Here is a 15,688-nt window from a genome sequence, read left to right as displayed (position 1 = left end):
TTAATTTTTTTGTAAGTTGGTATTAAATGTTTTGACAGTTATTTTTTTAAAAGCTAACATAACCTAAAAAAATCACAATATTGTTTAATTTTTCGTATTTACGATGGATATTACGCCAGAAAAGAATAGAAATGATACAGAAGACTCCGATGATGGTTTAAAAATAGTGCTAGATAGTCCGGTACAGCGAAAGCAACGTTCGAAACCATCCAGTCCCGTTATATCACCGAAAGATGCAGAAATAATTAACACAATTGCGAACGAATTAGATAAAGGACTCGATGAAAAGGCGGAGAGAGCAAATTTAAGCGAATCGAAAGTCAAATCAATTTTAAAACATGTTGTCACAAATGAGCATGTGCTTGCTTTGGTTCGACAAGCTGAAAATCCTGATTTGGAAAATAATTTGATACCTTTTGAACCAAAATTGACAAGAGCTAAGATAAAGTAGTACACAAAAATTATTTTTACTTTTATTTAATATTATTTTTTGAAGGGAATTGCGTATGGATGGACCGAGTATACCAGCGGTGCATTGGAAAAGAAAATCAACACCTTCGCGTGTTGAATCATTAATAGTTGAAGAGTTTCAAGAAGATTCTTCAGGAGATGAATATGTTCCTGAAGATGAGAAAGAAGTGGAAGAAGAAGAGGAAGAAGAAGACAGTTCCGTTTACAGTGAATCCGAACCTCCCACACCAAAAAATGCCGATTCAAGTACACAAACTCTTTGGACAGAAGATGGAATTTTTAAAATTCCCGCAAGTTTAAATAAATTAGAAGAAGATGAAGCTACCATCGCTAAGCGAACTCGTTCAAAACTTTCTTTGAGCTCAACATCTCTAGAAAAAATCACCGAAGTTCTTCCTCCAGATCCCGATATTGAATTAGAAACAACTTCAAATGACGATATTTACGATATGGATCTAGATGAAGATTGGAAAGACTTTTTAGTGAAGTTTATGCAACCTCTAGATGAAGCTATAAAAGAAGATGAAGATCAAGATCCTGAATACAATATTTTAGCTGAAAAAGAACAAGTTGATAAAGAAGAATTAAGGGCCGATAGGGGAGTGAAAGTTTCAAAAAAAGAATTGAATCAATTAATTTCAGAAATTTTTGAATGCGAAACATTTTATACTGAAACTTTTAATTTATATGCAAGCGAAATTGAGGAGAAAGAAAATCAAACTTGTCAAAATTTAAATCCCCCGAGTATTTCTTTTGATGAAAATGATGTAAACGAAAGTTTTGTATAAATGTAGCCCTTTAAAATGATTATTTTTTAGGATGTGAATATTACGGGTTTGCCTCCAGAGAATGAAGAAACGGAAATCGTAGCAGAAATCCCTCCAGATATGATATCTGAAGATCAAAAAGAACTTTTAGAACAACAAATGAGGCAACATGTTCAAATGTTGACACAAAATTTTTTATTACTTTATGAACATCCAGAAAATGCTGATCTTGGATTAAAATGCAAAGAGTATCTTGTAAGTTGTATGTTTTTAGGGTTGTTTTTTGGGTTAAAAATTTAATTTAACACGTTCGCTGCGGCAACTAATTTCAGGAATCGATTCATTCATATTAACATAGTATATTAATTAATTATTATATTATCCTACCCTGACGTCATCATTGCAAGTATGCAACCAATATCACAATACGTAAACCGCGTATTATAAAATAAGTACTGTGATATTGGTTGCATACTTGCAATGATGACGACTGGTATGATAATTAATTAACACACGTTTCTGGGTTTCTGGTCAAAGTAAAAATTAGAATTTAGGCTTAAGTATTATCAATTGCGTTCTCTTTGACTAAAATATTTTCAGGTTTCTATCACTTCTGGTTATACCGTAATTCGCCATCTACTCTATTTTTTTAAGTATATTTTTACATATTTGGATTGTCTGTTCTCAAGGTTTATAAATAACTTTACTTTTTGCAATTTGATTCGGCTGTTCTCAAATTATTCGGATTTTTCTAGAAACATCTGCTCCAGCAGACATTTGTTCAAAAAATCGATCTTTGGGATATCAATTTAAAATTCAGAACATGCTTAAGCAACATGATGGAGTATGTTTTGGTCAAGAACGTTTAGTCACTTTACTATGGCACGTTAACTTTTCGAAATTTCGAAGTACCATAACTTAGTACCCTATATTTTATTACTTAGTCGTCTTCGGTGTCTTATTCTACATCTTTTATGTCCCACACCTAACATTACTAGTTTGGGAGATAATTAGGGTTTTTTGAAAAATACACACATCATATGGATATTTAGCATATAGAAAACAAGCCTTCTCAATGAGTTCTTGTCAAAGACTCACTTGTTTACCTCACTTGATGCATGTGAGCTAATAATCAATAACAATAACGAAAATAATATTTACACAAATCAAGAAATTCTTAATTTATTTTTTATAATGAAAAGCGCGACAAAGTTTGTTGTATAATTCCCAGATCTTCTTTGGCAGCTCGAATTGAGACGTAAAGCGTCATTTACACGGTATAGTAACTTGCGATAGTACTTCTGAGAGTAACTTGCGCTAGCGTTTACATCTAAGCAAATTTTGTGTGCAAGTTCTCTCAGCAAGCACTCTGTAGAGAGAACTTGCGGCAAGTGCTTGCTGACGCGTTTACACAGTGTGTAAATTTTCTGCAAGTACTCTAGGGACAATAAGTGACTGCAAGCGCGTATGTGTTCGATATAGTATATTCTAGTGTTAAAAAATGTCTCGCCGCAGAAAGAGAGCTGCGGCCGCTGCTGTTCTTATTGCTATTTCACGAAAACCTCGGAGAGAAAAGATGAGAAAAAGAATATGGGTCAAAGAATGGATAAACAGAAGGTCTGTTCTGGGTGCTGATGCAACGCTCTTAAATGAATTAAGAAGTGAAGATAGCAACATTCAAAAACTTTCTGCGTATATAATGTCATAAACCGACTTTAATCTTTTACTTCAACTAATTTCGGATAAAATAGCAAAATTAGATACAAACATGCGTGAATCCATAAAACCAAAAAATTGGCTCTGACATTGAGGTTTTCTGAATTTCAGCTTGTATCAAATTTATCCGCTATAAATTTTATTGCCTTTTGTTTCCTATCTCTATCCCTGTATATTTTTGATTTTATTTGCCATAACTCTTCAAAAACACCTATTAAAGTCAAAGTTTTCATTTTCGACAAGAGCTTTTAGTAAACAAAGCCGTAAATGTTTAGAAGTTAATGGCGATATTTTCGAACAATTATTAAAATAACTCTGATGATCAATATTTAATGTTATGTCTAATATTTTGGTTAATTGTAGATATGCAGTAAGAGTTATGCGAAAAAAGAAAATCAGATAAGGACATATCAATTTTTTACATTATATTTTAGTATACAATACATTCCTAGCGTTTGGTCCGTTCCTTTTTTAACAATCTATTTCTTATGAACCATGCTACTGTAGAAGTCACAAATTAAACAACAAAAGTCGTTAGTTTTGCAAAAAAATATATTAATTTGATTCAGTTAAGGTTGAAAGAATTTATGTCTATCAAGTTTGACACACGATTTCTAAAAAAAGGAGTAGTACAACATCCTTGGCAAGTAATTTTAAAAGATGGCCTGTTTAGTCAAGTTTCCAAAATGGTACAACACTTGCCATTTTTCCTGTCATAAAAAATATTGCCTGTTTTTCTGCAAAAAAACACGTTATTTAAAAAATTCATACTTGTGTATGTTATTTGTATTTCCTCCAAAATGATTTAACAACTTTGTTAGAAGATGGCCACTCTATATCTACAGAGAAATGTGGTTTCAACAAGATGGTTGCCCAGCTCATTATGCTTGTCTTGCATACAGAATACCCAGAAAGATGAGACATAGAATTTTTTTCTTATTTTTACCAGAACAGGTATCGGTTGGCCTCTCACCCGGTGCACGCTTGACGTTGAGTTTCGGGACAACCTGTATATACTTATTGTTAAGGTATATGATAATTGCACCATATTTCGCTTTTATTTTCAAATATTCGTTTCAAAATCCTAAATTTTGTTTTAAACACTATTTATGAATGAAATAAATCCTAGCTAACCATTAAGGAGACATTATAATGGCATTAAACATTTTCAACTTCATTTAGTTGTAATTAGTTTTTTGGCCAGATATTCATAACTTCCTAACACTGTGCGATGGGCCAAAATTTACACTCCCATTGTTCACAGTGAATGAGATACATTTTTCTGTTAAATCATATTTTTGCAAAGTTGTCATTATAATTTCAGCAATAGTTTCTGAAGCTTCATTTGGGGTGTTATGAATATCCAATAATTTTGTTTGAATTCCTCCATTTTGGCAATCAAAATACTGAATACGAAAAATACAATCCTTGGAGCTATCACACCATTCTTGAGGGTTTGGTTTTGATTCTTGAGAATGTCATCTCGCTGGCAATATTAGAGTCGGCAAATATTACTTTCATCAATCGTTCAGTACACTCCATTGAATTATATGATTGAAGATGAGCAGAAGACTGTTTTCTTTTACTTCCAGAAGACGACGATGCAAAGACATTAGTGATTTTCGTGTTAGTAATCACAGTTATGTTTTATCTTGTATTTATTACTATTGATATGCGTTTCAATATTGGATATTCCTTTATGTTTTATAGATATATTACAGTCACAAATCGTGCAATATGCTTCAGTAGGCTCTCTTCCTTCTTTCATAAAAGAATATTTGACTTTCATCAACTCAGAAAAAGTGCACGCTCGTTTTCTACTACTTGAAGCCATTTTAGTAATCTTCGGAAATTTAAGAACGTTTCTAATCATTCCAAACTGTGGAGTCCAAAGACAAACGAAAAACTAAATGTATATGCAAGTACAAGCTTGCGAAAGGCGGAGGAGACAGGTTTCGGTTGTGCTTGAACGTTTGCATTTACGTTGAAGGTTTATAATGGGAAATGGCTAAAATCGCCTTGAGTGCATAAACACGTTGAGACTAGTTTTACTCAGTTTCAACATGCAGAATGAATCATACTTGATGCTTAAAGAATTGTCCCGTACAACAGTTATCTAACTTAGTACCTTATGTCTTCCCAAACATGCCTGTTTAAAAATTATTACAGAATATTGAAAAAATAAAAAGTTATAGTATTATATATAACGTTATTCGCGCTAATTCGCGCCGTAACGCAGCGAACGTGTTAAAAGATTTTTTTTTTGAATAATAATTAATAACGTTTTATATTTATTTAGTTAAATTTAAAAAATTTACCAGTAAATGGTAAAAAATCTTATTTTAATCCAATTAATCTCGATCCGGCTTTAAAAATTATCGACGATTGGGAAAAAAGGTTTACAGAAAACGGACCAGAAGTCCAAGAAACTAGAGCACACATCGAAAAAACGTTATACGATTGGTATTTGTTGATCATATCAAATTTATGAAGAAGTTAATTTTTATTTATTTTTAGCAATAAATATCGTGCCATGAATACACATTACATTCCAAAGTTTCCACCGTTATTAATGAGCATAGTAGTGAAAAGCAACACATTTTTATATACACATTTAATGCCAAAAATTCCTTTCAAACCAAACAAAGTGTTAAGAAATGTTGAATTTTTAAAATCAGAACTTGAGTAAGTTTTAAACGCTTTTTAGTAATACTTATTAATTTTATTTTATTGTTAGATTAATCGCGTTGGGTTTAGAACAATTTGAATCATTCGCAAAATCTGATCCCCATCACCTTAACTCAAAAGGTGAAGTCAAGTTTAAGGATGTTTGCAGTTACATTCAACGTTATATGTTACCATCAAAAGATACAAATCGCCTCTATAAGTTTATAAGTTATAAGCGACGTGCGGGAGCGGAAATGAACCCAATTAAGTATTACTATACAAATGGAACAGCCCCTAAAACAACTCATTTTTTAATTGAGATGGAAAAATTAGGGTTCCTTTCTCCGATTGAAAGAAATATTAACGAATTACCATATCAATGGCAAGTTTTTTTGAACCCGGAAATTGAGAAAGCACCTTATAATAGCCGTGGAAATCAAAATAATGGAAATTTGGTAACACCTATACTTCCAAATCAATTTATTCCGGTTTATCAAATACCACAGGTAAAAAATAGGTTATGTTTATATATTGACGGTTTGTAAAAGTACTACCAACTTTAAAAAAATAATGGCACTAAAAGTGATTTTTTAGTCAAATTTTTAATTAAATATTGAACTTTCTTTTTTCGAGAATTAAATATTATGTTTATTCAAAATAGACGGAAATACATATATATCTGTATTATGTGATAATGGCGCGATATAACTTTTTTTAAAAGTTTGTTGCCAACGCAAATATTTCTCACTAAAACTCTAACCTTAAATAACTTCATGTCAAAACAATGTCCATTTCTGTCATTATAATTCTTCTTAATATTTTTTAGCCATTTCAAAATATACCAATTTTAATCTGCCCGATAACCCCTCAACCGATTTATAATAACAATAATAAACCACAAACATCAAAGGATTACACCAATAAAAAAAAACGCTCGCTTCCAAAACCCATTAAAAAATGCACACCTTCACTGGTTCCCAAAGCAAAGAAAAGAATCTTATTTAATGAAAGCGAAACAGGAAAATATTTCAGTGAGTTTTGTTCTCAAAGTTCTCCAACAGCAAAATTAGAGGAGTACTTTAGACATAAACCTAAAAAGTTAATTACATTAGAAGAGCGATTAAAAAAGTTTAAGTTTAATTCCTTAACATTAAAAAACTCGGATAATTTGATGAAAAAAATGTTACCTAGTATGCCAAGTTTGTGTACCCCTCGAAGAGAGAGTCCTGAATTAAATGAGCCGAATGAAAAAAATTCATGTTTTGCTGATGAAACCGATCAATCACAAACTTTATCTCAAAACAATGATGAAGAGAAAAGAGAAGAAATTCAAGAAAATATAGAAAAAATTGAGAATGAAATGATAAAATATGATGAAATGCTTGCGAGAGATAATCAAGAGGATATTAATGCTTTAATGGTTGCTTCATCAACGATAAAGCCCCCAAGAAAAAAAGTTGTTTGTACAGGTGAAAAGAAAAAAGCGAAACAATTAAAAGAATTAACAACAAATCTTACTATGTTATCACCTAATGAAAAGGATCAGGAAGAAAAATCTGAAAGATTCGTGCAATCTTATTATGAAAAATTAAAGGAACAACTTGACATTCATGATTATCACCAATTAATTGAAATTTTACACAATTTTGAACCTGCAAAAGACTCTGTTATTAATTTATATCATAATATAACAAACATTTTAAACCCAAAACATCCAGATTTGGCTGAAGAATTTTTAATATTTTTAACAGCATCTCAAGCAAAATCTATTGGAAAGCTTGTTCCTTACTTACTTTTAAGTAACATGTCTTTATTTCTTATGAAATTAGAGATGTACTTTAAAGACCAACCCGTACAGGTTAGAAAAATTTATCGAGCCCTTACAGAACTTAACGAATGTGTTGATGTTAACATGGAAAAAGTGACAAGTGTTATTATGCCCCTTTTGAAAGGAAATAAGATGTTAATTGATTGGTTTTTAAGTGTTTTTCCTAATGAAAAGCCTACGGAAAGGTAATTTTATTACAACAATATGTAACTTAAAGTGATAAAATTTATTTTTAGTATGCTGAGTGGTTCATGGGAAGTTGTTGAAATTCCTAAAGATCCTTTACCTGCAAATGAGGAGCCTTATGAAGTTATAACTCTTCCAGAATATGATGATCCTTATGGAGGCCCTAATTGTATTTGTCAATGTCATGAAAGTGAAGATAATTTGTATAAAATTAGGTCGAAACATTGTATTCCATGTGGATCAAAAGTAAGTAATTTGTGAATTGGAAAGAAATTGCTTTTTATGAATCTGATTGAATATTATACTGATATTCAATTATTTAAAATCAGTGTCTTAAATTTGTTATCTGTATAGGCTATCTCTTGAACTAAACAAGATAGAAAAAAAGTAACTTACATGTCATGATCTCGTTTTCTGAGAAACTGCTGATTTAAAAAAATCGGAAAAGCTATCGTTTTTTGTTATCGCCCTGTTTTTTTTTTTAATAAATGCAGGGTGGTTCAGATTTAATCGCGAAACTTTACTAGAATGCGCGAAAACTATTATCTTTAAGGAAAAAAATAAAGGGACAAGAAAGAACCATTAAAGAATGAGCTTTAGAACCTATATTTTTTTATGTTAATATTCCATGGCGTTAAAAAGTTCTTATAAAAAAAATAAAAGGGGTTGTGAATTTCATCCCCTTAGAGGGCGCTAGGGAAGCTTATGGCATGCTTGAAAATAAGGTGTTACTTAATCAGTAGTAAATTAACTTCGTGAGTTGCTTAACTCACGAAGCAACTCTAAAAAAAGGATACTTTAATTGGCGATATTTCCACAAGGAACCTTCAAGAAATGAATTTTATAACTCATTTTGTAAGTTATTGATGAAAATTACAATTTTATCAAAACTTCAAATATTGTTTTCTCAAAAACTAAAAGTTATTTTTCAAAACGTGTTGATTCATTGGAAAGAGGACACTCTTATTAACACGTTGGGAAATTTTCATACTCATATTCCAGGAAATAGATTTGATACCAATTTTTTAAAACTTAATCGGTGGAAATTGCAAAATTCGAAAAAATTTTCGATTATTTCAAAAATTTATTTCTCAAGAAATAAAAGTGATTTTTCAAAACCGCTTGCTTCATTAAAAAGAGGATACTATAATTAATAATTGGTGATATTTCCACAAGGATCGTTCAAGAAATTAATTTTATAGCGAATTTTGAAAATTATCGATGAAAATTGCAATATCGAAAATTGTATCAAAACTTCAAATATTATTTTCTCAAAAACTAAAAGTTATTTTTGAAAACGAGTTGGTTCATTGGAAAGAGGACACTTTTATTAACACTTTGGAAACTTTTCATACTCATATTCCAAGAAATGGATTTTATACGAATTTTTAAAACTTAATCGGCGGAAATTGAAAAATTCAAAAAAATTGTCGATTATTTCAAAAATTTATTTCTCAAGAACTAAAAGTGATTTTTCAAAACGGTTTTTTGCATCAAAAAGAGGATACTTTAATTAATAATTGGTGATATTTCCACAAGGATCCTTCAAGAAATTAATTTTATCGCCAACCGGCAGCAAAACCATACTTTATGCTATCCATTTGCGGCAGTAAAGTGACGCATTGTGCTACTATCTAGTAAACTGTGCATTTAGCGGCAGACAAAGTGCTTTACCGACTTGGCACATAAATAACTATTATCTACGACTGCTTGGATAAGTCATCATTACCAGACTCATTTGAGTTGATTTGAGTTACGTAATGAAGTTCATTACCGCATTGGTTTCATTACGTAACGCATTTTTAGCCCAATCAGAACAGATTTAATTTATTGAAACGAGCAACAATACAAAAGAAAAAGTGCTATTTAAAGAGAAACAATACTATTTATTATAAACATTAATTGTTATAAATAATAATCGGAATTTTGATATTAACATATAAATGAAACAACCAGAATGTGGGATATTACCATTACACGTTAAAGGACAGGAATAACAGAAAGGAAAAATTAGCAGCGCCGGGACAAACGTTGAAACTTTGTCCTTGAAGCTCGTTTGATAACTCAAGTCATGAACATGCCAGTTGAGGTGTAGTGAATTAGAACCACAAATCTGAAAGAGCTTTCAATTCTACACAAAAATGATAGTTTTGCTTAAATTGTCTAACAATAAGTCTACTAGTTCCCAAGTTATCTACTTTTAATTGTTTCAAAGTAATTTTTTTTTAAAGTTACCATTTAAAATCAATAACATCAATCATAACAATTAATTAATAACAATAGAATTTAAAGTAAATTTTCGAACTGTGCACCATTAACTCAACACATCTTGAATTTTTCGCCTCAGTTCTTCGATTGAATTAATTTTGTTTTTGTACACCATATCTTTCATATGTGACCATATTGCAAAAGCCAGTGGATTTCTCTGTGACCATGCATATTCACTTCCATGGCTTTCCCAACGATGCGGAAAATGTTTATTTAAATAAATGCACACAGGAAGACTATAATATGATGGCGCACCATGCTGCATAAGCCACATCTTCTTTTAGAGCGTCTGGTAGGTCATGTAAGACCTTCTGTAGATCATCTTGAAGAAAACTTAAGTAAACACGTCCATTTAATTTGAGAGGGAATGGATCAATGAAAAAATTTGATATTACACCACATCAAATATTTACTTTAAGCTCGTGTTGAAAATATCTTTCCCTCACACAGTATGTGGATTCACAGAATGCCATAAGATATTCTGTCTTGTAAACGTCGCTTCATCAGTGAACAGAATCTTGTCAAGAAAATTTTCGTTTTCGCGAAATTTGTTTTGTCAAAAGTGGGCATAATGTAGGCGTGCTGCATGATCTTGCGGTAATAAGTTTTGAACGGGAGTATAATGGTATGGCCGGATTTGTCATCAAGTCACTGTGTTGGCTACAGTTGTAGTATATCCATCAACATCTTGCAGAGAAATTGAACAAGACGCTGCTCCCGAATTTTAAAGAAAAACGTATAAATCATTCAAAGCGTGAGGAGATACTAATCTAATTGTAAGATTAGAATTTTATCGATGGTATTTGGAAAAATTAAATAATCTGCTGTTTGCCAAAATGTCATTTGGAGTTCACGTTAATACTGCGGGAATATTTAATCATAACAGTGAACGTATTTAGTCTGCTGCTAATCCACATTATGCAATATCCAGTCGTTCTCAAGGAAGATTCGGATTCAATGTATGGTGTAACCTTTTAAATAATAGAATTTTTTGACATACCATGAAAACTTAAATGCAGATAGATACCTCAATATATTAAGTAATACAGCACATGCAGCCTTATGTTAACAATTTGCTATTAAATCTGTCTGAAATGACTAGATTTTTTCTTTGGGGATATACAAAAATATTTTGTATAAAATAACACATGAAAATTTAAATGGTGTGAAAGCAAGAGCCATGATATTGGCCGAAGAAATTAAAGAAATCTTCCAAACGGTACAGAGCGGTAGTATAGGGCGCACATCAGCAGATTGGTAAAGAACCATAGTCATCTCTATATACAAGAACATGCTCGACACGCTGTGAAAACTACAAATCAATATGCCCCATTAATGTCGTTGCCAAACTATACTCCATAATCTTGGAGAGGCGCCTAAGAACTTGCACTGAAGAAGAACTGGATGAGGAGCAGGCAGATTTCAGACGAGGACGACAAACGCGAGATTTCATTTTCTCCCTGCGCTGTATAACTGATAAGTGGATCAGGAGAGGGAAATATGCATACTTGGCTTTCTTGGATATACACTTTGCGTTTGATGAGGTGCCAAGGCAAGACGTTTGGGAACACTATAGCAGAAAAGGATTTCCCACTGATACAGGTCATCATATCCATGTTGTTGCTTTTATGGATGAAGTGGTGAAGACATGCAAGAGAAGAAGAAAAACTTATGTGGTCGACATGCTCAACCTCAGACTGATCATGTCCCAGACTCTGTACTCGAGTGGTTAGAAACTCTAAAGGTGAAGTATCTAAAGTGAATGATATTTAACAAGGTCATTTTTTAACAAGTCAAGTTATGGTAGAGACGAGGACAGATGAACAGGTGGATAACAACAATGTGATTGTCAACTTCTCCCCCAGGTCAGGAGCTATCAATAACTGGGCATGACAAACCACCAAACGACCAAGATTATTGAAGAAATCAGAAACAGAGTGAACAAGGCTACCAAGACTTACTATGCTCTAGTTTGGAAAGAATAAGATAAGCTAGGAGTCGTTGAGTCTATACTTACCTATGGCAGTGAAAGCTGGATCGCAAATTGAAAGGACATCAATTGGGTTAATGCAGTCCAAATGAATTGTCTTTGGAGGGTTGCAGGAAAGACACGATGGGACATGGTACGTGAAGACCAGAGCGCCAAGCTGGCGACCTATGGGGAGAAGAGAAAACTTGAGAAGATGGATTCGAGGCCACTCCCAACGCCAAAAAGAAAATTTAAATGAATTAAGTGCGTAAACAGGCAAAATAAATTGTATGTCACTACATATTTAAAAAAAATCTAGATCTTAACATAATATATGATACATGTAAGATACTTTTTTCTATCTCTTTTAGTACCTGTAGGCACATTTGGTAATTTGAATTTAAAATATCAAAATGAATTCAAAATTAATATTTATTAAAAATTTACTAATAATTTATTTTTTTAAACAACTTTTAGATGGTTTTTTCAATTTAAAACTATTCGGTAAAGATTTCCATCCCAAATACTCCGCGTCATCCTCACCAGTGACATTGATGCCGCTTTTAACCGGTTTTAACATTAAATTACAAACCGATTTTTTCATCCCCAATGAATATCTTTTCCCGTTATCTTCAAAACCATCATCGATTAATTGCGCTTTCGATTTATTTGCATAATTTCTTTCCTCCTCTAACCTTTTAATAAAACACCTCGTGATTTTACTAACTTCTTTCCCATCCAAACATTTTAAATAAGTGCACGAAATAATTTTATCGCGATATTTCCGTTCTTTCGCAACTGGATTTCCAAGAAAGTCAGCTTCGCGTAAATTTACCATATGTTTTAAAGAATTTGTTATTTTTTTTATGTCGGTTATGTTGTTGTTCGATGCGATTAGGTTCTTTAAGTAATATAAAGATGCTAAATTTTCGATTGACTGTATATTGTTGTCGGAAATGTTCAACATTTCGAGGGTGTTGCTTAAAGAGACTCGTGATCTTGGATCTAAACATAAAGAAGAACCTTTAGGTAAATTTTGTTTTTCAATATGTAATTCAGTAAGCGAAATTAAATTTTCTAAATTTTCAATCACTCTTATTTCGTTGTGTCCAAGGTATAAGCGTTCTAAGCGGGTTAAATTATGAAGGTTCTCCAATTTTTTTATCTTATTTTTTTGAAGGTACAGCGCGACCAAATATCTTAAACCATTTAAATTTTCAATTTTCTCGATGTTATTGTTATGTAGGTATAAAACACTTAAATTTATGAAACTGTTTAGGTTTTTGATTGATTTTAAACATTTATCTTGCCAGTAAAGGTGTGTCACTTTTAAAAACACTTCTATTTTATCTTTTTGATTTTTTTCTTCTTTTAATTTTCCACCTTTTTTATCATTTTTTATTAACGTTTTTTTGTCTTTTACTTTGTCCATTTTATAGTTTATAATAATAAAAATAATTTCACAAAAATAATCTTTTATAAAAACTTCTAAAGTGACAAGTTTTAACTGTCAATTTTATTTGTTTCGTTACCATGGTAATCTAAACTTTAGAAATATATAGATTTTTTTTCTAATTTCGTACTAACACTACTTTAAACGAATGCAAACTTGAGTAGAGAAGATTCTTGTTTCTTCCTTCTTATGGATTGGCACGATTATAGTCTTTTTCCATTCGTGGAGTATTGATTCAGTACTCCATGTTTGCTGGAATATTTTGCCCAGCCATTGTACTACTTTCGAACCTCCTCTTTTCAGTATAGTTCTGGTGATATAATATCGTCACCCACTGCTTTAAATGAATACAAATACAAAATATCAATTCTTTTTTAAATTTCTTTTTTCAGTTTCTTCAAGGTAAAGTGTACATCCATACCGGAAAAGGTTTAAGACAAGTAAAAGTATCATTCTCGAAAAAATCTTCGGGTTTAGATCCATTTACAAGATTAGGATGCCCTCCGCAAACAAAAAAGAAATCCGATTTAATACAATCCAAACCGAATAATTCAACGACTACGCAAAATAAAGAAACTCACGATGAACTTCGGTTATTAAGCAACGAAAGCGATGAAGATAATGAAAACACAAAAAATAAAAAATCGGGTTCGAATAAAAATCGTTCGCCGAGAAAACGAAAACAAAAACCGAAAATCGAAAGACCCAAAAAAGAGAAGAAAAAATTAAAAGAGAAAAAATCGTCGTCGAAAGAAACGAAGGCGAGTGCGAAAATTGAAAAAATTAATATTGAAAATAATGAAATTCAAATGAATTCGAAAAATGAAGATGAATTTAGGCTCGGTGTAAAGTGTGGCAATGAAAATGATCCTACATTAATGGAATGTGATTTAAATACTTCAATTGAAGCGTTTGAGTTGAGGTTAAGTCCCGAACAAAGTGCAGAATCTGAAAGTGGTAAATTTTATCATTTTATTATTATTAATTTGGATTTTAATTTTGATGATTTAAGGTGAAACATCTCAAGATAATGTAAACACTGATAGTGATACTTCAATTGATAGTCAAGAAAATGTAAATATAAATGAGAGTTGGACTAAAGACGAAGATAAAACGATATTAGAAACGTTACAAAAAGAAGGGCATAGAGAGGAAACGTTCGTAAAAATCGCGGAATTATTAAAAAGTAGGTCTGTGGATAAAATTAAGGAACGTTTTCAATTGCTGATGAGGTTAATACAAGAAATGGCCAATAAAAAGACTTAATTTATTCGTTAATTTGTAAGATTAGAAATAAATGTTTATTATATAATTATAAATTATTATATTTATTAAAAATTTGATTAGAAACATCGTCATCGACAGAATAAACTAATTCTTCTGCATAATTATGCCCCCTTAAAATCCGTCTTAAAACCAAAGGACCCTTAAATATTCTTTAACTACCTATTACCTAATGTTATCTTTAACCCAACCAATTGATCAGGCTGTGTTTTATTGTATGAAACATTAATATAAAAGTCTTCATGTCACCTAGGAAAAAATTTTGTATCAAGTTTTCAGAGATGAAGAAATTACGAAACGCGAAGACGACCTAGAAGCTTGCGCTGAAGTCAACGAAAAAAAATGTTTCAACTAAGCTTCATCTTCAAATCACAAATATCCCAATCAAACTTCATTAACCAATAAATATCGAAATCTGATTAATACCGCTCGGATTTTGATGGTGCGTGATTTGATGTGAGATCAGTGTTAGCACATAGAGATAATCTTCATAGTTATTGGAAGTGTTGACGTATCGAGCTGAAGTTGAAGCTGATGATTCAACAAATAGAACAAATATTCAGCCCTTATTTTAATCAAACTCTTAGTTCCCGTCGTGACCTTTGCTCATTTGCGTACACTCTAGTTAAGCCAGTATTTGCTGCTTGACGAACCGTCCAGAGGTCTGGACACAACGTGACCTTAAAATTCCAGAAAGGTTCCTCAATCGAAAGCTAGAACTCAACCTAAAAACACTCAAGGTTACGATCGTACTGCATAATCTTCATCTTAGGATCAAGGTCAACTATAACCTAGTCTAACTCTATATAATATTACGCTTCAGCAAGGCCATTAAAAAGAGTGCAACCCTTTTCATAAGAAAATTCAGGTTCAACCTCAAGAAGTCAATATTTGTTATTGTACTAAACTCTAATCTAATTGCAAAAAAAAGAACAAAAATAGCTTGTAATATCAACTTTTTGAAATGATGTATTTGTTTTATCTATGATTTATAACATCTCGCTCCAAAATGCTACATAATGCCAATTTCCAGTGAGTTGAATTTGTTTAACAAGACCTGAGCTACAACTTTTGTTGCA

At 31.8% G+C, this 15,688-nt stretch overlaps 2 protein-coding genes across 2 annotated transcripts; one reads left to right on the top strand and one right to left on the bottom strand.

Moving 5' to 3' along the window:
* The first annotated feature begins 23 nt into the window (after nucleotides 1-23).
* LOC111429597 (muscle wasted) lies at nucleotides 24-14,683 on the top strand. Its single transcript, XM_023065556.2, has 10 exons — nucleotides 24-447; nucleotides 497-1,238; nucleotides 1,290-1,493; nucleotides 5,254-5,417; nucleotides 5,472-5,639; nucleotides 5,692-6,127; nucleotides 6,448-7,634; nucleotides 7,686-7,881; nucleotides 13,718-14,282; nucleotides 14,338-14,683. Exons 1-10 carry the CDS (start codon nucleotides 104-106, stop codon nucleotides 14,589-14,591), a joined length of 4,260 nt encoding a protein of 1,419 aa, XP_022921324.2. The 5' UTR covers nucleotides 24-103; the 3' UTR covers nucleotides 14,592-14,683.
* On the bottom strand, nucleotides 12,289-13,577 carry LOC111413069 (protein phosphatase 1 regulatory subunit 42-like). The gene has a single exon (XM_023043898.2). The coding sequence runs from the start codon at nucleotides 13,302-13,304 to the stop codon at nucleotides 12,327-12,329; it is 978 nt and encodes a 325-aa protein (XP_022899666.2). The 5' UTR covers nucleotides 13,305-13,577; the 3' UTR covers nucleotides 12,289-12,326.
* Nucleotides 14,684-15,688: the final 1,005 nt, after the last annotated feature.

The sequence above is a fragment of the Onthophagus taurus genome, chromosome 7 (genome assembly GCF_036711975.1).
Source record: "Onthophagus taurus isolate NC chromosome 7, IU_Otau_3.0, whole genome shotgun sequence".
NCBI lineage: Eukaryota > Metazoa > Arthropoda > Insecta > Coleoptera > Scarabaeidae > Onthophagus > Onthophagus taurus.
This window is presented reverse-complemented; position numbering and strand designations above follow the sequence as displayed.

Bases quoted from the DNA above. Each gene is read 5' to 3' on its own strand.
- LOC111429597 (XM_023065556.2), top strand. From the start codon at position 104: ATGGATATTACGCCAGAAAAGAATAGAAATGATACAGAAGACTCCGAT. The intron at 6,128-6,447 runs GTAAAAAATAGG...AATATTTTTTAG, and splicing joins CGGTTTATCAAATACCACAG to CCATTTCAAAATATACCAAT. The intron at 14,283-14,337 runs GTAAATTTTATC...TGATGATTTAAG, and splicing joins AAGTGCAGAATCTGAAAGTG to GTGAAACATCTCAAGATAAT.
- LOC111413069 (XM_023043898.2), bottom strand. From the start codon at position 13,304: ATGGACAAAGTAAAAGACAAAAAAACGTTAATAAAAAATGATAAAAAA.